The 22,764-nt window shown below is 47.2% G+C and overlaps 1 protein-coding gene across 3 annotated transcripts; it reads right to left on the bottom strand.

The window, feature by feature from the left end:
* Window positions 1-783: 783 nt before the first annotated feature.
* LOC100498644 (gastrula zinc finger protein XlCGF57.1-like) lies at window positions 784-22,755 on the bottom strand. 3 transcript variants are annotated; one of them, XM_031904230.1, is made up of 6 exons: window positions 22,571-22,755; window positions 21,202-21,325; window positions 21,010-21,117; window positions 18,490-18,579; window positions 16,537-16,629; window positions 784-2,703 (listed from the first exon to the last, which is right to left on the bottom strand). In XM_031904230.1, exons 2-6 carry the CDS (start codon window positions 21,233-21,235, stop codon window positions 1,280-1,282), a joined length of 1,749 nt encoding a protein of 582 aa, XP_031760090.1. In that variant the 5' UTR covers window positions 21,236-21,325; window positions 22,571-22,755; the 3' UTR covers window positions 784-1,279. The 3 variants fall into 3 exon arrangements, with proteins under 3 accessions (XP_031760090.1, XP_031760088.1, XP_031760089.1); XM_031904228.1 differs by lacking the exon at window positions 784-2,703 and adding an exon at window positions 4,361-6,934; XM_031904229.1 differs by lacking the exon at window positions 784-2,703 and adding an exon at window positions 10,047-12,004.
* Window positions 22,756-22,764: the final 9 nt, after the last annotated feature.

Here is a 22,764-nt window from a genome sequence, read left to right on the forward strand (position 1 = left end):
GCCCAATATTATATGTATATCTGCAGTACATAACAGAGGAAAAAGTGTAATCCATGTAATACCAATAACTGAAGAGGCACTCAGGCTGCCCTGTCCCTAAGGTCTTTAAAGGAGGCATATTGTGTGAAAATCAATATGTCACTGTATTATACTCCTCTAATTATAGAAGGATTGTGCTTAAAAAATTAATTGTGTTTTAGGCTGATTTATTGAGAAATTCCCCCAAACCCCACTAGCCCCGCCCATCTGTTCCACTTCCTGCTGGCTCCTTTCCCAGGCTGTGCAGGGGGCCGGCGGCACTGTAGGATAGGAACCAATCAGCAGCTAGGCTGACCTGATAGGGAACTGAAGCCTGTCTGTGCTGTGATTGGCTCTCCCCCTCCTATTGTGCTTCTGGCAGGGACCATTAGGACACGCCCACCCCTCATGTGAAACCCAGACAGGGACCTGAGAGGATCTATAGGGAGCTCCAATAAAGGGGCCATTGTTACAGATAGGGTTAATGTTTAGCCCAAAGGGAAACCAGCACCGTATATTATTCATAATTGCCTACAGGGTAAGGGTTTTTCCTTTATCCAATATGCAATATGTGTCCAGTAGGAATAACTTACTCCATGGTGTCTAATATCTTACACAGAAGGTGCCCCCAAACCCCCAGTCCCTGATAAGCTCCAGTTAATGGGTTTTATTTAGGGACCAAAGCCACTTTTTTGGGTTCGACCGAACCCGCTGCGACAGATTCTGCCGAATCCCAAACGGAATCCAAATCCTAATTAGCATCTGCTAACAAAAAAAATTCACCCTACCATTTAATCCTTCCGAATTAGTATATGCTAATTTATGCTAAGTTCTCTAGTTTTATTAAAACTAACTGCATAACTATGGCCCAAAGGAAACTGATTTTGCACTTAGTCCAGGCTCTGAGCAAACTAAGGGGCAACTATGTGGCCCCCTGGTACTCGGTACAATTCAGCAGAAAGTATGTGTATTTTTATGTTTTTTATGTCCCTCAAAAACACACAGAATCCATTTTGTGTCCTTTATGAGCTTGAGCGCATCACAGGGTTATAGATACACACAGAGAAAATGGCTCCTTGGAAGACTGAGCTGGATACAGGGTGCAGGGTTGGTGGAGCGGCTCAACCTTTGTAAGAATTCAGTCCCATGTTTATAAAAGGCAATGGCTTCCCTATGTGGAGTGTCCAGAATGTTGTGTTTTGGGAGACTTCTCCCCTTTTCCACGACTCTCTCACCTACACTCTCCCCCACATTCTGTGCCTCAGAACAGTTCCCCTGTGTGGATCTCCCAGTGAAGGCTGAGCTGGTTCTTTTCCGAAAACCTTTCCCCACATTGGGTACAAGAGAGCAGTTTCTCCCCCTCATGGATTCTCTGGTGTAAGACAAGTTTGCTTTTATGTGAGAAGCTTTTCCCACATTCTGTACAAAAGGGCGTCTCCCCCGTGTGCGTTTTGTAATGCGACAAAAGTGCGGTTTTCTGAGAGAAAGTTCTTCCGCACTCCATGCAGGTGAAGGGTTTCTCCCCCGTGTGCATTTTGTAATGTGTCTGTAGGTTGCTTTTCTGAGAGAATGCTTTCCCACATTCCATGCAAGTGAATGGTTTCTCCCCCGAGTGGATTCTGTAGTGGGACTGTAGGGTACTTTTCCGACAAAATCCTTTCCCACATTGTGTACAAGTGAAACCTTTCTCCCCAGTGTGGCTCTTTAGGTGCGAGAGAAGAGAGTGCTTGGCAGTGAATATTTTCCCACATTCCGTACAGGAGTAAGGACTCTCCCCTGTGTGGAGTTTCTGATGTGCGAGAAGAGAGAACTCGAGAGTAAATGTTTTCCCACATTCGGCGCAGGGATACGGTTCCCTCGGCTTGTGGATCTCCATGTGTCGCCCAAGGACGGCTTTATGAGCAAACATTTTGCCGCATTCGGCGCAAGTGAACAGTTTCTCCGCAGTGTGGATCTTTATGTGAGTCTTAAAGTTGCTCTTATGAGCAAAGGTTTTCCCGCATTCAGCACAATAGAATTGCTTCTCCTCTGTGTGCACCTCCTGGTGTCTGGAGAAGTTGCCTTTAGTAGAAAAGCTTTTCCCACATTCTGTACAAGTGAATGGCTTGACCCCCGTGTGGAGCTTCCGGTGTGCAGAAAGGCCACTCGGATCAGTGAATTTCTTCCCACATTCTGTGCACGAGAAGGGTTTCTCCCCTGTGTGCACAATTTGGTGCTTGCAAAGGTTGCCTTTTCGTGAAAATCTTTTCCCACATTCTGTGCAGCTGAATGGTTTCTCCCCAGTGTGGAGTTTCTGGTGCATGAGAAGGTGGCTCCGAAAAGAAAATCTCTTTCCACATTCCGTACAGGTGAGTGGATTTTTAGATGTAAGTGACCTGTGTTTCCCTTCAAGAATTTTTATCCCACGTTTCATCCAAGAGAACATTTTGTCCCCGCGTGGGTTTTCCATTTTTTCCTCTCCATGTTGGTGAACAGACAGACGTACATCAGTACTGAGCTGCTCCTCACACTTGCAGGGATATGGTTCCTCTCCTTTGAGAAGCATCTGGTTCCTCGGCTGTGAAGGCTCCATGACTGCTTCCAGCATCTCAGAGAAATCACTGGTTTCTGGAGTCTGACTATTTCGGTTTCTGGACTGTGTGGCGGTTTCTGAGGCTCGACTCTCCTCATCATAAAAGAAATTCTCTAATAAAAGAAATAAGTTAAATATATACAGTTAAAAGATACATTTCTGCAGAATTAGGCCATATGGACATATTTAAGGAAATGTCCCCTGCCCATACCTGTATGTTACCCAACCACTTAGACTGTAAGCTCTACGGGGCAGGGACCTCCTTCCTATTGTGTCTCATACCACATGGCACTTATATATATTTATTGTATTTATTTATTTATTATATCACTTGTCCTCCCTGTGTGTAATTTTGTATTCTGTAAGACTGTACAGCGCTGCGTACCCTTGTGGCGCTTTATAAATAAAGTTATACATACATACATAAACTATGAATGTTATTAGCTTTGTTCAAAATGTAAAGACAAAAGATGTAAAACAACTTTGTGCAGCCTCCCTGATCCCCACAGTCTTCTGAAAGCCAGGGATAAACATCTCGTTCTAAATCTGCCCTCAGAGGAACAGCAGGCCAGGGCTATCAAAGGGATGAATATCTTTTTTAAAGGTGGCCATACACGGGCCGATAAAAGCTGTCAACTCGCCCGTCTATTGGCCTGTGTAGGGGGCCCTACGGATGGGCGTACTCAACTGAGATCTGGATAAAAATTGGCCATATATCTATAAACAGGTTTGATTTTTCCTGTAGGGGCAAGGATCTCGTTGACAGTACACATGGTCTTTACGCCCCCAAATCTTGTCTTCAAGTCGGAAATTCAAAAATGAAAACCTGCTTCAAGGCCATTGGGAGCAACTTGTTGCCCCCGAGTCACTGGTTGGGGATCACTGAGCCCCTGATTTACAATGGTCTGACATGAGGGGGCGTCTGTATAAGTGTGTGTCACTTACAATGGGTATCCAATAGGAACTGTACCGCTGTGCCACAAAGCTCTGCTATAAAAATAGTTAGAATCTACACTATAAGAAGGACAAACATGAAAAAAAGGCTTAACTTTTCTACTTTGTAAGGCTCGCCCCATAGGAAACCATGCAAACAATCACTCACTGGCTCATATCTTCAAATCAAGTCTCTTTCACACTGATGAAACGTGGAGACGTTTCCTCCCACACTTAAGGTCCCCATACACGGGCCGATTCTGGCTGCCGATATGGGTCCCTTAGACAGATTCGGCAGCTAATCGGCCCGTGTATGGGGACTACCCACAGGCCTGCCTGCCTGCCTGACCGAGGGCAGGTAAAAAAATCTAGTTGGATCAGGGACCGCATTGGCTCGTTGATGCGGTCCCCGGACTGACATTTCCTATGCCCGTCGTTATAATTCGATCGTTTGGCCCCAGGGTCAAACAATCATATTAGCTTGGATTCTCCTGATATCGCCCACCCGTAGGTCCTGTGTATGGGGACCATTAGTTGTCGGAGAGTCTCCTGAACCTTGTGTTTGTTAAGGTGACCAAAGACTGAAAGATCTGCTTGTTTGGCGAGGTTGCCAAGTCAGTGACCCCCTTCCTGATATCACATTGATGGCATGTAGGCCATTGGGGCGAGAACTGTGAGACCAAGCTGATGTGCTTCTTGCCGTGACATGATTTTTAGACCTGTCTGATTAACATGTATCCAATTTTCAGACAAATATTTGTCAGGTAGACCCATCTGTGGGCCCCATACGAGGGTAAGAGCAAGGAGCCAACTGAGTTGGAAGTGCCATAAGACTAGAGCAAGAAGCTGATCAAACCTTTATATTGTCCACTGTTCAACTGTCTGCAGCCAACGCAGAAAGTCTGTCAATTCCAAGATTCTGTACATAAACCGCAGTTCACATCTCTTATTGATTTCAAAGTACAGTAGGTTTCCTAGACATTATGGCAGGGGTGGGCAAACTTTTAGGCTCAGGGGCCACATTGACTTTTAAAATTTGACAGACGGGCCGGGCCAGCGCTTGATACCAAGTCTCATGTGATGGGACTTGCAGAGCCGGAACAAAGCGAGGCACACCAATCCTTGACAGGCCGGATTAAAAAGACCAACGGGCCATAGTTTGCTCACCCCTGCATTATGGGCTTGTTACATCTTGCTACAACAGATAATTATCCAGAATCAAACCTCAATGTCTATAGAAACATCATAAAACTATGTCACCATAGGTATCTCTCAGTGCTAAACCTAAATCAACTGGACCGGTATCATTGTACTTCTCATACCATTTACTAATAGACGCCCTATGGGCAGCCGCACGCAGGGTTCTTATACATTTTGCGCCATTATACGTGTATCACCCGCAATGGAAGGGATTCTCAGGTGTTGTCATCTTTGTTTTTCATGGGGGCCAAATACAATGGGAGCAAAAGCAACTTTCTTATACTAAACACAATTCTGCAGAAATAGGTCTACGTGTACGTTATAATGGCCATTAAAAAAAAGAAAAATAAAGCACATAAAGTACATTTTTGGACACATCCTTTATGGGCCTGAGCCCTTCAGTGATGGATAAACACATGAGCAGACAATGATTGGAACACCGACTCTCCCTTTGTAAGGATTCAGCCTCATATTTATAAGAGCCAAGGGCTTTTCCCAAGTGGATTTACAGTTTGACCAACGTTATGTCTTTACGGAGACCTTTTCCCTTCATTCTTCATGCGGAATTCTAATTTTTGGTGGGAATAAATGTTACTCTCTGGGCTGCACATTCTATAGCTCACAACAGATCCCCCATGTGGATTTCCCAGTGAAGGCTGAGCTGGCTCTTTTCGGAAAACCTTTCCCCGCATTGCGTACAAGAGAACAGTTTGCCCCGGTCGTGGATTTTTTGGTGTATGTTAAGTCTGTATTTGTGCAAAAAACTTTTACCACATTCTGTACATGAAAAGTGTTTCTCCCTTGTGTGCGTTTTGCAGTGCGACAAAAGTGCGGTCTTCTGAGAGAACGTTTTCCCGCATTCCGTGCAGGTGAATGGTTTCTCCCCAGTGTGGATTTTGTAATGCGCCTTCAGGCTGCCCTTGTAAGGGAACACTTTCCCACATTCCATGCAAGTGAATGGTTTCTCCCCTGTGTGCATTTTGTGATGGGCCTTCAGGCTGCGCTCATGCACAAATACTTTCCCACATTCCACACAATTTAACGTTTTTTTCTCCGAGTGGGTGCTGTAGTGTGCCTGGAGGGTACTTTTCCAAGTAAATGCCTTCCCACATTGTGTACAAGTGAAATTTCTCTCCCCAGTGTGGCGTTTAAGGTGCGAGAGAAGAGAGTGCTTGGAGGTGAATATTTTCCCACATTCCGTACAGGAGTACGGGCTCTCCCCGGTGTGGAGTTTCTGATGTGCGAGAAGAGAGAACTCGAGAGTAAACGTTTTCCCACACTCGGCGCAGGGATGCGGTTTCCTCGGCTTGTGGATTTCCATGTGTCGCCCAAGGACGGCTTTTTTAGCAAACATTTTGCCGCATTTGGTACAAGCAAACGATTTCTTTGCACTGTGGATCTTTATGTGAGTGTTCAAGTTGTACTTGTGAGCAAATCGTTTCCCACATTGCGCACAAATGTATTGCTTCTCCTCCGTGTGCACTTCCTGGTGCCTAGAAAAGCCGCCTTTAGTATAGAAGCTTTTCCCGCATTCTGAGCAGGTGAATGGTTTCACCCCCGTGTGGCGTTTCTGGTGTGCAGAAAGGTTGCTCTGATCTGAAAATGTCTTCCCACATTCCGTGCACGAGAAGGGTTTCTCCCCTGTGTGCACCATTTGGTGCCTGTAAAGGTGGCCCTTTTGAGCAAATCTTTTCCCACATTCTGTACATGTAAATGGTTTCTCCCCAGTATGGAGTTTCTGGTGAGTGAGAAGATGGCTCTGAAAAGAAAAAGTCTTCCAACATTCTGTACAGGTGAAAGGTTTCTCAGTTGAGTGGATTTTCTGATATAAGAGACGGATGTTCCCCTTCAAAACATTTCTTCCTGCTTTCCGTGCAAGGGAATGGTTTCTCCCCATGTGACTTTTCCAACGTGAGCCAAGGCAACTTTTTCTCAAGTTCTTCCTGACACACTCTGGGTGTGAATTTTCTTTTTTTTCTTCTTCGTGTTGATGAACAGACAGACGTATATCAGTACTGAGCTGCTCCTCACACTCGCTGCAGGGATTTGGTTCCTCTCCCTTGAGGAGCATCTGGTTTCTTGGCTTTGACGGCTCCACGGCTGCATCCAATGTCTCAGAGATATCACTGGTTCCTGGAGTCTGACTATTTCGGTTTCTGGACTGTGTGGCGGTTTCAGAGACATGACTCTCCTCGTCTTTAAAGAAATTCTCTGATAAAAGAAATCAGTGAAATATATACAGTTATAAATTGCTAAAGAATGCGCTTCTGCAGGGTTAAGTCACACCAACATGTCTGAGGAAAAATTCCCAACCTATTCTTTCATAATATTCTATAAACTCATTAGTAGTTTGATCGAAGGGTATAGACAAAAATACGTTTGTGCAGCCTCCCCACTCCCAACAGTCTTTTGAATCTGTCTCCTCTCAATCCAAGGGAACTGCTTGGAACGGATATCATAGGGATTAATATCTTGTTCTGAATCTGTCCCCTCCCGTCCCATGGGAACTGCTGGGTGGGGCTATCACAGGAAATACATCTTGTTCTGAATCTGTCCCCTCCGGTCCCATGGGAACTGCTGGGCGGAGCTATCACAGGAAATACATCTTGTTCTGAATCTGTCCTCTCTGGTCCCATGGGAACTGCTGGGCGGAGCTATCACAGAAAATACATCTTGTTCTGAATCTGTCCCCTCCGGTCCCATGGGAACTGCTGGGCGGAGCTATCACAGGAAATACATCTTGTTCTGAATCTGTCCCCTCCCATCACATGAGAACTGTTAGGCGGGGCTATCACAGGATTAACACCATGTTCTAAAGGCGGCCGTACATGGGCTGCCGATTTGAGTCCTTTAGATCGATTTGGCAGCTTTTCTGCCCTTGTATGGGGACCCTGATTGGATTCCCAATCAATATCTGGCCAAAAAGTGGCTAGGTGTCAATGGGGCAGGTTTGATCTTTCCTTGATAGCCTGTTGTAATTCGATCGATTGGCATTAGGGCCAAACGATCAAATTAGTCTATCGCCCAACCTAGGTGGGCAAATTGGGGAAAAAAATCTTTATTATTCTGTCCTCTCTCCACCACTGATATAACATCAGTGGAAGCCACCAGAAGGCAGACGGTTTGTCTCATGTCAGAATTTAATTAATTTACAGCACCAAGTGTAACAGTTCATTTCATTTCTTAAGGTTACAAAGCAAGTTATACAAATATTTGAGACTTTTGCTTGAATGGCCGGGTTTAGCAAGCGCTACATCAATGATTTCATTCTCATGTGATCAGCTTTCAGTCAGTTTATTAAGACACTTTACTACAGAGGAAACACTGTTTTACTTTCGAGTTATCCCGATGACCATGAAAAGTAGTTAAACTGGTTTACTGTATATAAAGTGCAGGCAATTCCCTGTTCCGTACCGGCTCATGTCATCCAAGACTGGGATAAACCAACTGGGCAATTTTGCAGACAAAGATGGAAATACAATACAGTAGGTAACACAGGGTAGAACGTTTGCCCATGTCCATTAACCAACAGCTACCAATAAGGTGTTTGCTTGAGGTCTAACCACCTATAGCAACCAATCCACAGGTCGTGTTCACTGGTCACTGGCAAACACCTTTTACATAACCCCCATCGTGGTCAGTTTGGAGAAAGGTGCCAAGTGAATACAGACCTGGGCAATATCATTCTAACTGGCTCAGAACAACCAGATCCATATGGCTTTAGATTGCATGTGTAACCTGCTCTCATGTGCCAACATTCAAAGTATTTAAAAGCAGCCGTTATAAATTTAATAACTGGGTGAATTGGAATTCAAAAACTGGTACTGGAACATGTACACACTGCAAAATGCAACATGGGGGGGGTGCAAACCATAATTGCTTCAAATAGGATGAGGGGGCCTCTGAATCAGGTCTTGGCTACAAGTGAGGCCACAACTGTGGGGAGGGATTGGCTGCGCCGCAACGGAGGGGACAGAGATGGTGTCTGGAGAATGCAAGAACGAACTGTCTTATTTGTATATAATATCAGGCACATTCATTTTATTCCGAATGAATTTTGAATTGCCAACCTATTGCCTACATATCAGCAGCTAGGCTGACCTGATAGGGAACTGAAGCCTGTCTGTGCTGTGATTGGCTCTCCCCCTCCTATTGTGCTTCTGGCAGGGACTGTTAGGACACGCCCACCCCTCATGTGAAACCCAGACAGGGACCTGAGAGGATCTATAGGGAGCTCCAATAAAGGGGCCATTGTTACAGATAGGGTTAATATTTAGCCCAAAGGGAAACCAGCACCGGATATTATTCATAATTGCCTACAAAATAGGCGTTTTTCCCCATTTATCCAATATGTCTCCTTTAATGCTGAATACGTCGGTTTGTTGAATGTGCCTATAACTGCGTGTTGTAAGAAACAAAATGCGTCAGGATCTGATGTGAAATGAACTTCTTTCTGACTGCTACAGGAATCCCCTTGGTAAAGGTCTGGTGCCTGAAACCTCAGTGCATTCCCCACACTCCATCTTATCCTCTAATGCAGGGATCCCCAAACTTTTACACTCGTGAGCAACATTTAAGTGGAAAAAGTGTTGGGGAGCATGAAAAACGTTCCTAGAGGTGCCAATAAGAGCCATAGTTGGCTACTTAATAGCCCCTATGTTGACTGGAGGCCTACAGGAGGCTCTGTATGGCATTATACTTGTTTTTTATGCAGCCAAAACATGCCTCCATACCAGAAATTCAAAAATAAGCCCCTACTTTGAGACCACTGGGAGCAACATCCAAGGTGTTGGGAAGCAACATAAGCATGAAAAAGGTTCCTGGGGGTGCCAATAAAAGCTATAGTTGGCTACTTAATAGCCCCTATGTTGACTGGAGGCCTACAGGAGGATCTGTTTAGCATTATACTTGGTTTTTATGCCCCAAAACTTGCCTCCTTGCCAGAAATTCAAAAATGGACACCTACTTTGAGGCCACTGGAAGCAACATCCAAGGGGTTGGGGAGCAACATGTTGCCCCTAAACCACTGGTTGAGGATCACTGCGCTAATGAGTCCAAGTGCTGCCATTTTACCATGGTCTCTACACGGGGGTCTTCATTACTATGTTCAGGGACCTGTGTGTGGATTAGGGCGGCACAGGTGGTGCAATGGTTAATAATTCGGTTATGTGCAATGGAGCCTGGACTCAGACTTCATCCTGGCGACTATCTGCAATGAGTTCTGGGGTATGTGATACACACATTGGATTACAAGTTTGTTTAAGGCAGGAGCTGAATGATGAGCAATCACTAGCAACCACAGCTATATGTAAATAAATGGGCGTACTATAGAAAGGTTTTTATCAGCGTACCCCCACATTGATTTTTGTTCCGCTTACAATGGGTATCACAGAGAACCTCATAGTCACCCTAAACTCCCCCCTATACTAAACACAGTTCAGCAGAAAATGTGGCCCTCAAAAGAAAGCAAAAATATTCACAAAATAACATTTTCAAAATCTCTGAGGAAGTCCCAAGTTGATAAATAGACAAGCAGAAAGTGATCCCTCGGGACGCCAAGCCGCAGGCAGGGTTACGGGTGTACCTCCCCCTTTGTAAGGTTTCCGCCCCATATTTATAAAAGGCAATGGCTTTTGTCAGTTTCAATAAGGATAAGGCTGTCTCTTCTGGGAGACATCCCCCCACTCATAGCTCAGAAGAGTTCCCCCCACTCATAGCTCAGAAGAGTTCCCCCCACTCATAGCTCAGAAGAGTTCCCCCCACTCATAGCTCAGAAGAGTTCCCCCGTGTGGATCTCCCAGTGAAGGCTGAGCTGGTTTTTTTCAGAAAACCTTTCCCCGCACTGCGTACAAGAGAGCAGCTTGCCCCGGTCGTGGATTTTTTTGTGGAAGGTAAGTTTGGATTTGTGCAAGAAACTTTTCCCGCATTCCGCGCAAGAAAAATGTCTCTCCTTTGTGTGCGTTTTGCAGTGTTTCAAAAGGGCCGTCTTCTGAGAGAAGGTTTTTCCGCATTCCGTGCAAGTGAATGGTTTCTCCCCCGTGTGAACTGTGTAGTGAAACTTCAGGCTGCACTTGTGAGTAAATGCCTTCCCGCACTCGGTGCAAGTGAATGGTTTCTCCCCGGTGTGGATTTTGTAATGTGCCCTCAGGCTGTTCCTGTGAGCAAATGCTTTCCCGCAATCTGTGCAAGTTAAGGGTTTTTCCCCAGTGTGAATGCTGTAGTGTGCCTTGAGGGTACTTTTCTCAGTAAATGCCTTCCCACATTGAGTACAAGGAAAGCTTTTCTCCCCAGTGTGGCTCTTTAGGTGCGAGAGAAGAGAGTGCTTGGAAATTAATATTTTCCCACATTCCGTACAGGAGTACGGGCTCTCCCCAGTGTGGAGTTTCTGATGTGCAAGAAGAGAGAACTCGAGAGTAAATGTTTTCCCACATTCGGCGCAGGGATACGGTTTCCTCGGCTTGTGGATTTCCATGTGTCGCCCAAGGACGGCTTTTTGAGCAAACATTTTGCCACATTCAGTGCAAGCGAACGATTTCTTTGCACTGTGGATCTTTATGTGAGTGTTCAAGTTGTACTTGTGAGCAAATCGTTTCCCACATTGCGCACAAATGTATTGCTTCTCCTCTGTGTGCACTTCCTGATGCCTAGAAAAGCCGCCTTTAGTATAGAAGCTTTTCCCGCATTCTGTACAAGTGAATGGTTTCACCCCCGTGTGGAGCTTCCGGTGTGCGGCCAGGCTGCTCGGATCAGCCAGTTTCTTCCCACACTCCGTGCACGAGAAGGGTTTCTCCCCAGTGTGCACAGTTTGGTGCCGGTAAAGGCCACCCTTTTGAGAAAAGCCTTTCCCACATTCAGTGCAGGTGAATGGTTTCTCCCCAGTGTGGAGTTTCTGGTGGATGAGAAGGTGGCTCCGGAAGGAAAATGTCTTCCAGCATTCTGTACAGGTGAAAGGTTTCTCGGTTGAGCGTATTTTCCGATTTAAGAGATGGACGTTTCTTTTGGAGGATTTTTTTCCCGCTTTCTTTCTCAAGTTCTTCCCGCGACTCTCTGTGTGCGCATTTTCTTTTTTTAACTCTTTGTGTTGATGAACAGACAGTTCGTTAGTACTAAACTTCTCCTCGCGCTCGGTGCAGGGATATGGTACCTCTCCTTTGAGGACCATCTGGTTCCTCGGCTCCGTGGCTGCACCCAGTGTCTCAGAGAGATCACTGGTTTCCGGAGACTGTTTTGACTGCTCGGCAGTTTCAGACACACGACTCTCCTCATCTTTAAAGAAACTCTCTAATAAAAGAAACCAGTGAAATATACACAGTTATACATTGCTAAAGGATACGTTTCTGCAGGGTTAAAGCGACACCTACACTTATTGTCCAGACGAGTGGATTTGGTGTACGATTGGCAAATGATTAAACTGAAATCTCGAACAGATTGAGCCAAATTTTCAGTAATTAAAAGAAAAATTTCCCCACCGCTGAACCAGATGCAAAAATACAGTACTGGATATTTTTGATTTTGGTGCAATTAAAGACAACCAAACACTGACCTTAAAGACATTACATATATACCTTAATGGGTTGAAACAGTTCACCTCCTACTGCACAATCTAGGAAATAACCATTCAAAATCACGGGAAACATGAGAAAAAAATTATGTATTAAAGGAGACATATTGGATAAATGGGGGGCAACGCTAATTTTGTAGGCAATTATGAATAATATCCGGTGCTGGTTTCCCTTTGGGCTAAACATTAACCCTATCTGTAACAATGGCCCCTTTATTGGAGCTCCCTATAGATCCTCTCACTTCTCTGTCAGAGTTTGAAATGAAGAGTGGGCGTGTCCTAACGGTCCCTGCCAGAAGCACAGTAGGAGGGGGAGAGCCAATCACAGCCCTGCAGTCACACAAGCACAGACAGGCTTCAGTTCCCTATCAGGTCAGCCTAGCTGCTGATTGGTTCCTATCCTACAGTGCAGGGTACGGAGGGCCGCCGGCTCCCCAGCTCATCCAGAGAATTCAGCCAGCAGGAAGTGGAACAGATGGGCGGGGCTAGTGGGGTTTTGTGCGAATTTCTCAATAAATCAGTCTGAAACACAACTTTAAGCACAATCCTTCTATATCTAGAGGAGTATAATTCATTGGTACATTCATAATTTTTATAGGATATGTCTCCTTTAAGGTCCTTTGGCATCGTAGCAACTAATGTCTAAATCCAAAAGGGAAAGTGAAAATCAGCGCAGTTAGTAAGCGATACGGAGGGGTAATTACATATAATGGACAAAACCCTGTGACTGTAGAGAAGCTTGGCTCCTCCCCCTCCTGCGCCTCATGATGTATTATTATTGGAGAGATTGTGGATCAAGGAGGGAGGGAAGAATATTTTCTCTTTGCCAAACAAGATTCTCTATTTAGCAAAACTGCATTTTACATCTGAACATGAGCAATGATGTAATTTGTATATATCTATTTAATATTGATAGGCCCTTAAAATTCTCAGCCGCCCCAAACCCCACTGGTCCCGCCCATCTGTTCCACTTCCTGCTGCCTCCTTTCCCAGGCTGTGCAGGGGGGCGGCGGCACTGTAGGATAGGAACCAATCAGCAGCTAGGCTGACCTGATAGGGAACTGAAGCCTGTCTGTGCTTGTGTGAGTACAGGGCTGTGATTGGCTCTCCCCCTCCTACTGTGCTTCTGGCAGGGACCGTTAGGACACGCCCACCCTTAATGTGAAACCCAGACAGGGACCTGAGAGGATCTATAGGGAGCTCCAATAAAGGGGCCATTGTTACAGATAGGGTTAATGTTTAGCCCAAAGGGAAACCAGCACCGGATATTATTCATAATTGCCGGACGTTCCATTGATGCTATATGTCTATCTGTATTTAAGCGCACAAACACACAGCTCAGAGGGAACATTACTGCAGACTTAAGATCAAAAAGTCCTATCTCGAAGGTTTGACTTCTTCCATGTGGCAACAGTTTCCACATGGTTCCTAGGAGAGATCCAGTGTAAGTAAGATAGTGCTACTGGGCTGGCAACCAATCAGCAGGTAGAATTTATTGCTCTCCTGGCTGAATACAAAAACACCTAGTGGGTTGGTTGCTTACTAAAGATGGTCATACACACAGTTCAGCCCCTCCAAACCAAGTTGAGACAATTTGCAATTGGTCTTCATTTTTTTTTTATTATTATTATTTAGCTTTGTATTCAGCAACTGTCCAGTTTGGAACTACTCAGGCAGTTGTTAGAATAAGAAAATGCAACATAAATAGGAATGGGTCTAAATAGAATGATAAGTAATAAGAAGCTAACAGAAACAATGAAATCATTTTTGGCCGCCGGGGTCAGCGACCCATTTTGGAAGCTGGAAATAGTCTGAAGAAGGCGGTAAATAAGACAATAAAAAATGAAGACCAATTGAAAAGCAGTGAAGATCCACTTTACAAGATACTAAATGTTACATTAAAGGTGAACCCCGCCCCTTTAACAACTTCATATTTGTGTGTCTCACTTTTTCCCCACGTTTTCCCTTCTTTAACCTTTTTTGTTTCAGATTTATTCTTTTTTATATTTGTTTATGGGTTTTTTTCTTCCCCTCTACTCTTGATCTCCTCTCAGATTCCGTCCTTTCAAATTCTTCCTCTTCTCTTTCACCTCTGGCCCTTCCCCTCCAGCATTTGTAGCTTTTTCCTGGAGCCATTTTTCTTCTTCTTCTTCTTCTTCTTCTTCATCTTCCTGCATTGCTCATTTCCACCTTTGTTGTTTTCTGCTCTCTGTCTGTCTCTTCCCCATCTCTGTCCTCTCTCTTCTCTCAGCTGGGGGCTACATATCTTCAGTTCCTTCCAGCCCCCCCAGCCCTGGAACCCAGCTGGCAACACCTTGTTTAGGGGGCCCCACCAAAATGGCCCCTCAGTTTATAAGACCGGCCCCAAACAGCAGAATTCCAGTAGAACCTTCATGTTTAACTCTTGAGAACAATTTTTTCTCATATTGGCATTGGCTACACACTGTGCAAAGTTGACTATGAATATTTCTTTTCATTACATAACATAAATGTATGTGACACTGCCATAAACATACTCACTCATATTCACTCAAACTCATACTCACTCATAGTCACTCATACTCACACTTCTGCCAACAACGGCACAATGTAAATACTGTGAATGTCTATACAGGGAGCACTGACCAAAACACACTTTGTGCCACAACCCTAAGATGCCAGTTCTTACCCATAATGCTTTATGTGCCTTCTCTACACTACAGTTCCAACTGTACTTTATGGGTCCTTTCCAATGGTTTAAAAAAGGTTAAGATTTACCATCTCTTCCTATTAATCTATAGTTATTTCAATGCTGAACATTATCTTCTGTACATGACCTGCATTGCTGGCTACAGCAAATATTTTTATCCACAAGTACCTTCAGGTCATTCACCATCAAGGATTTTCCCAACTTATTAAGGGTGTGGTGTAAATGAAAGGGCACAACTTAAACAAAACGTAAGAAGGGAGATCCCTAAACTCCAGCCCAGTGTTACTGCCCCACAGGCACAAGCAGGGAGATCCCTAAACTCCAGCCCGGTGTTACTGCCCCACAGGCACAAGCAGGGAGATCCCTAAACTCCAGCCCAGTGTTACTGCCCCACAGGCACAAGCAGGGAGATCCCTAAACTCCAGCCCAGTGTTACTGCCCCACAGGCACAAGCAGGGAGATCCCTAAACTCCAGCCCAGCGTTACTGCCCCACAGGCACAAGCAGGGAGATCCCTAAACTCCAGCCCAGCGTTACTGCCCCACAGGCACAAGCAGGGAGATCCCTAAACTCCAGCCCAGTGTTACTGCCCCACAGGCACAAGCAGGGAGATCCCTAAACTCCAGCCCAGTGTTACTGCCCCACAGGCACAAGCAGGGAGATCCCTAAACTCCAGCCCAGTGTTACTGCCCCACAGGCACAAGCAGGGAGATCCCTAAACTCCAGCCCAGTGTTACTGCCCCACAGGCACAAGCAGGGAGATCCCTAAACTCCAGCCCAGTGTTACTGCCCCACAGGCACAAGCAGGGAGATCCCTAAACTCCAGCCCAGCGTTACTGCCCCACAGGCACAAGCAGGGAGATCCCTAAACTCCAGCCCAGCATTACTGCCCCACAGGCACAAGCAGGGAGATCCCTAAACTCCAGCCCAGTGTTACTGCCCCACAGGCACAAGCAGAGAGATCCCTAAACTCCAGCCCGGTGTTACTGCCCCACAGGCACAAGCAGAGAGATCCCTAAACTCCAGCCCAGTGTTACTGCCCCACAGGCACAAGCAGAGAGATCCCTAAACTCCAGCCCAGTGTTACTGCCCCACAGGCACAAGCAGGGAGATCCCTAAAACTCCAGCCCAGTGTTACTGCCCCCACAGGCACAAGCAGGGAGATCCCTAAACTCCAGCCCAGTGTTACTGCCCCACAGGCACAAGCAGGGAGATCCCTAAACTCCAGCCCGGTGTTACTGCCCCACAGGCACAAGCAGGGAGATCCCTAAACTCCAGCCCGGTGTTACTGCTCCACAGGCACAAGCAGGGAGATCCCTAAACTCCAGCCCAGTGTTACTGCCCCACAGGCACAAGCAGGGAGATCCCTAAACTCCAGCCCAGTGTTACTGCCCCACAGGCACAAGCAGGGAGATCCCTAAACTCCAGCCCAGTGTTACTGCCCCACAGGCACAAGCAGGGAGATCCCTAAACTCCAGCCCAGTGTTACTGCCCCACAGGCACAATAAGATAAAAAAAAAAAAAATCAAGGCAGTTGTTACAGACAGAATTTGTGGGTACTTACCGTCAGAAGTAACTACTGAGTTAATTGCATTCAGTTGATCTTCCCAACCCAGTTTCTCATTCTCTGAACTTTCTAGCTTAACCTCCAGAAGCCCTGCACATTAGGAAAAGGCATAGGAATAAGTTCCCTTTTAGGCACGAAACACGTTTTTTCTCGATTAAATTGCTGTTTAAAAGGCAAAGGAATAGCAACATATTTTCCCATATATCTCAGGTGTAGTTCCTTTGAGATTAGTACACATCCTATTTGCTAATAAGGTTGTGATCATTGCTTAATCTGCCCCCCCCCCCCCCCACCTAAATACAGTGTTTGATAATCTACAGACCAACATAAAATTAGGGTTAAAAAGTTTCAGCTGTAGAGAAAGGACTAAAGAGTGTTTAAGTTTCCCAGTCCAAGTTCTGACTCCTGCCCAACTACTGCCTTTCTGTACTGCTCTGGGTTGGTTCCAGAGCTCTGTACCTGGGTAAGTACTGCGGGGGAGGGGGTTCACTTACCCAGGGGGAGGTACCTGCCTGACCATGGGAAAGAGAGCAGCCGAGGAGCAGGAAGTACAGAGAATCAGAGCTCTGTACCTGGGTAAGTACTGGGGGGAGATTGGACTCACTTACCCAGGGGGAGGTTCCTGCCTGACCATGGGAAAGAGAGCAGCCCAGGAGCAGGAAGTACAGAGAATCAGAGCTCTGTACCTGGGTAAGTACTGGGGGGAGATTGGATTCACTTACCCAGGGGGGGGGTTCCTGCCTGACCATGGGAAAGAGAGCAGCCCAGGAGCAGGAAGTACAGAGAATCAGAGCTCTGTACCTGGGTAAGTACTGGGGGGAGATTGGATTCACTTACCCAGGGGGGAGTTCCTGCCTGACCATGGGAAAGAGAGCAGCCCAGGAGCAGGAAGTACAGAGAATCAGAGCTCTGTACCTTGGTAAGTACTGGGGGGAGATTGGATTCGCTTACCCAGGGGGAGGTTCCTGCCTGACCATGGGAAAGAGAGCAGCCCAGGAGCAGGAAGTACAGAGAATCAGAGCTCTGTACCTGGGTAAGTACTGGGGGGAGATTGGATTCACTTACCCGGGGGGGGGGTTCCTGCCTGACCATGGGAAAGAGAGCAGCCCAGGAGCAGGAAGTACAGAGAATCAGAGCTCTGTACCTGGGTAAGTACTGGGGGGAGATTGGATTCGCTTACCCAGGGGGAGGTTCCTGCCTGACCATGGGAAAGAGAGCAGCCCAGGAGCAGGAAGTACAGAGAATCAGAGCTCTGTACCTGGGTAAGTACTGGGGGGAGATTGGATTCACTTACCCAGGGGGGGGGTTCCTGCCTGACCATGGGAAAGAGAGCAGCCCAGGAGAAGGAAGTACAGAGAATCAGAGCTCTGTACCTTGGTAAGTACTGGGGGGAGATTGGATTCGCTTACCCAGGGGGAGGTTTCTGCCTGACCATGGGAAAGAGAGCAGCCCAGGAGCAGGAAGTACAGAGAATCAGAGCTCTGTACCTGGGTAAGTACTGGGGGGAGATTGGATTCACTTACCCAGGGGGGGGGGGTTCCTGCCTGACCATGGGAAAGAGAGCAGCCCAGGAGCAGGAAGTACAGAGAATCAGAGCTCTGTACCTTGGTAAGTACTGGGGGGAGATTGGATTCGCTTACCCAGGGGGAGGTTCCTGCCTGACCATGGGAAAGAGAGCAGCCCAGGAGCAGGAAGTACAGAGAATCAGAGCTCTGTACCTGGGTAAGTACTGGGGGGAGATTGGATTCACTTACCCAGGGGGAGGTTCCTGCCTGACCATGGGAAAGAGAGCAGCCCAGGAGCAGGAAGTACAGAGAATCAGAGTTCTGTACCTGGGTAAGTACTGGGGGGGGGGGGAAAGAGTATTGCCTGGCCAGGGCAACCAAAAACAGAGTACAGAGAATGAGAGCTTTCAAACTCATGTCACAGAAAGAATCCCTGGGTACTTACCCCCATCAGTAAGTGGATCCGCTGAGCTCCCCATAGGGTTTATAGGATCTTCAGAGTCAGGCTCCTCTTTCTCTGTTTTTATCTGTAATACTGTCAGATAATGTGAGTCAGTCTCACACCAACACAAACATTGCAGTTAGCGACAGAACCCTCCCTGCTCCCATCAGTAACTGGTCATCAACAGAACTTTCCGTTAGGCTTAGGTCTAAACTGGGAACTGCCTGCTTCACTGAATGTTCCTGTATAAACCTCAGGAAACTGCATACAGGGAACAGAAAGTCATGTGTAGAACTGCCCGCGGCACTGTAGGATAGGAACCAATCAGCAGCTAGGCTGACCTGATAGGGAACTGAAGCCTGTCTGTGCTTGTGTGAGTGCAGGGCTGTGATTGGCTCTCCCCCTCCTACTGTGCTTCTGGCAGGGACCGTAAGGACACGCCCACCCCTCATGTGAAACCCAGACAGGGACCTGAGAGGATCTATAGGGAGCTCCAATAAAGGGGCCATTGTTACAGATAGGGTTAATGTTTAGCCCAAAGGGAAACCAGCACCGGATATTATTCATAATTGCCTACAGGGTTAGGGGTTTTCCCATTTATCTGGTAAGAAAAAGAAAGTAAAAAAGGAGGAAATAAAAGAAAAAACAATATTTTATTATATCTCAGGGATGGGAACACTGGGAAATTAAAGTGCCTAAAAACCTTAAAGGAGACATATTGGATAAATGGGGAGCAACGCTAATTTTGTAGGCAATTATGAATAATATCCGGTGCTGGTTTCACTTTGTGCTAAAAATAAATTCTCTCTGTAAAAATGGCCCCTTTATTGGAGCTCCCTATAGATCCTCTCACTTCTCCCTCCAGTGTGAAATGGAGAGTGGGCGTGTCCTAACGGTCCCTGCCAGATACACAGTAGGAGGGGGAGAGCCAATCACAGCCCTGCACTCACACAAGCACAGAGAGGCTTCAGTTCCCTATCAGGTCAGCCTAGCTGCTGATTGGTTCCTATCCTATAGTGCAGGGTATGGAGGGCCGCCGGCTCCCCAGCTCATCCAGAGAATTCAGCCAGCAGGAAGTGGCACAGATGGGCGGGGCTAGTGGGGGTTTTGTGGAATTTCTCAAAAAATCAGTCAGAAACACAACTTTTTAAGCACAATCCTTCTATATCTAGAGGAGTATAATTCCCTGGTACATTCATCATTTTTATAGGATATGTCTCCTTTAAAGGAGACATATCCAAAAAAAATAACAATGTACCAATGAATTATACTCCTCTAGATATAGAAGGATTGGGCTTTAAAAAGTTGTGTTTCTGACTGATTTATTGAGAAATTCCACAAAAACCCCACTAGCCCCGCCCATCTGTGCCACTTCCTGCTGGCTGAATTCTCTGGATGAGCTGGGGAGCCGGCGGCCCTCCGTACCCTGCACTGTAGGATAGGAACCAATCAGCAGCTAGGCTGACCTGATAGGGAACTGAAGCCTCTCTGTGCTTGTGTGAGTGCAGGGCTGTGATTGGCTCTCCCCCTCCTACTGTGCTTCTGGCAGGGACCGTTAGGACACGCCCACCCCTCATGTGAAACCCAGACAGGGACCTGAGAGGATCTATAGGGAGCCCCAATAAAGGGGCCATTGTTACAGATAGGGTTAATGTTTAGCCCAAAGGGAAACCAGCACCGGATATTATTCATAATTGCCTACAAAATTAAATTTTTTTCCCATTTATCCAATATGTCTCCTTTAAGGCGGCCATAAACCTTATGATCCACTCGTTTGGTGACTCGTTTGGGGTGGGCAATATGGGATCATATTGTTGGGATTCTGGCCACCGGGGATTCTGGCCGCCGGGAATTCTGGCTCCCAATCCTATCAGGGTTTTTAAACCTCCCTGATCGACATCTAAGGGCCCCGTACCTGGGCCAATGAGCCGCCGACCGTCTGAGCCTGTGTATGGCCAGCTCTAGCGTGCACCATTGTTATAATATATTTTGGATTTATTACCCCGGATCACAAGCAGATCTCAAATTCCTTCATTTTCAATTCTTAATAAAGTTGCACAGAATTAATACATATAATGAATCCTGGTCAAAAGTTTTGGTCGAATCCTGGACTGAATGATGCAGATGCCTCCGTCTGACTCCGGCAGCTCTGTGAGGCTCCAAATTTACAGTTATTGTTACTTTTTATTCCTTATCTTTCTATCAAGCCCCTCCCCTATGCATATTCCTGTCTCTTATTTAAACCACTCCCCGGTTGCTAAGGTAATTTGAACCCTAGCAACCAGATACCTGTTGAAATTCCAAACTGGAGAGCCGCTGAACAAAAATTCAAATAATTAAAAAAACGACAAGTAAAAAAATGAAGACCAACTGCAAATTGTCTCAGAATATCACTCTCTACATCGTACTAAAAGCTAACTCAAAAGGTGGACAACCCTTTCAGCTAGGACTAATTAAACTTACTGCCTAATGGGTTGAACCACAGACATAAGCAGGGGGATCCCTAGTCGGAGACTTACTTACCCCCATCAGCAAATGATGAGCTTTCTTTTGTGGTCAGATGATCTTCAAAGTCTGAATCTTCTTCCTTTATCTTTATCTGCAATATGTCTGCTTTATCCTCTGAGGCACCTGAATGAACAAACAGATCCATGTAGGCAAAACCCAGGATTTCCCACAAATCCAGTCGGGCTGTAAAGCAGCAAATGTACTTACCCCCGTCAGCGAGTGGAACGGCCGAGCCCTCCATTGGGACTGGGGCTTCCTCTTCCTGTGATTCCGTCTGTAAAGCTTCAGTCTGTGGGAATCCGGCACATTAGGGGCAGAGTTTCATGTAGAACTGAGGGGGAAATGAAATGTCTCTTTATATATTACACCGACAGTATAGACCCATGTGTGACATATACATCTGTCTGGGGTCCCATGTGGCCCTTATGTGCTAAACTGCACCCCCCAATGCTAGTCACTAAAACAAAATTAACATTCTGTATTCTGTCATCACCGATATGATTATGTATTCAGATGCCGCATACTGATAATAATTGCATTCATCAGCCCCTGCAGCGGGATTAACCCCCAGTCCCACAGCCGCCCCTCTCTATCAGCCCCTGCAGCGGGATTAACCCCCAGTCCCACAGCCGCCCCTCTCTATCAGCCCCTGCAGCGGGATTAACCCCCAGTCCCACAAGCCGCCCCTCTCTATCAGCCCCTGCAGCGGGATTAACCCCCAGTCCCACAGCCGCCCCTCTCTATCGGCCCCTGCAGCGGGATTAACCCCCAGTCCCACAGCCGCCCCTCTCTATCGGCCCCTGCAGCGGGATTAACCCCCAGTCCCACAGCCGCCCCTCTCTATCAGCCCCTGCAGCGGGATTAACCCCCAGTCCCACAGCCGCCCCTCTCTATCGGCCCCTGCAGCGGGATTAACCCCCAGTCCCACAGCCGCCCCTCTCTATCAGCCCCTGCAGCGGGATTAACCCCCAGTCCCACAGCCGCCCCTCTCTATCAGCCCCTGCAGCGGGATTAACCCCCAGTCCCACAGCCGCCCCTCTCTATCAGCCCCTGCAGCGGGATTAACCCCCAGTCCCACAGCCGCCCCTCTCTATCAGCCCCTGCAGCGGGATTAACCCCCAGTCCCACAGCCGCCCCTCTCTATCAGCCCTGCAGCGGGATTAACCCCCAGTCCCACAGCCGCCCCTCTCTATCAGCCCCTGCAGCGGGATTAACCCCAGTCCCACAGCCGCCCCTCTCTATCAGCCCCTGCAGCGGGATTAACCCCCAGTCCCACAGCCGCCCCTCTCTATCAGCCCCTGCAGCGGGATTAACCCCCAGTCCCACAGCCGCCCCTCTCTATCAGCCCCTGCAGCGGGATTAACCCCCAGTCCCACAGCCGCCCCTCTCTATCAGCCCCTGCAGCGGGATTAACCCCCAGTCCCACAGCCGCCCCTCTCTATCAGCCCCTGCAGCGGGATTAACCCCCAGTCCCACAGCCGCCCCTCTCTATCGGCCCCTGCAGCGGGATTAACCCCCAGTCCCACAGACAGTGCAGGGAGGAGGAGGAGGAGGAGGAGGAGGGAAAAGCACTTACCCAGTAGCCCAGGCTGGAGATGTGAGTGCAGGGGAGGGAGTTACAGTCCCACTAGAGATGACACAGGAATGATTCTCTGTACAGACTGACGAATCTGCATCTAAAATGGCAGCTCTGAGCTTCTGGGTAGAAAACAAATGACCAATGACGCTTTGAAGGCAGGCCCCGCCCCTGAAGCCCAGAGGGAGGGCAGA

Source organism: Xenopus tropicalis, chromosome 6 (assembly GCF_000004195.4).
Source record: "Xenopus tropicalis strain Nigerian chromosome 6, UCB_Xtro_10.0, whole genome shotgun sequence".
NCBI lineage: Eukaryota > Metazoa > Chordata > Amphibia > Anura > Pipidae > Xenopus > Xenopus tropicalis.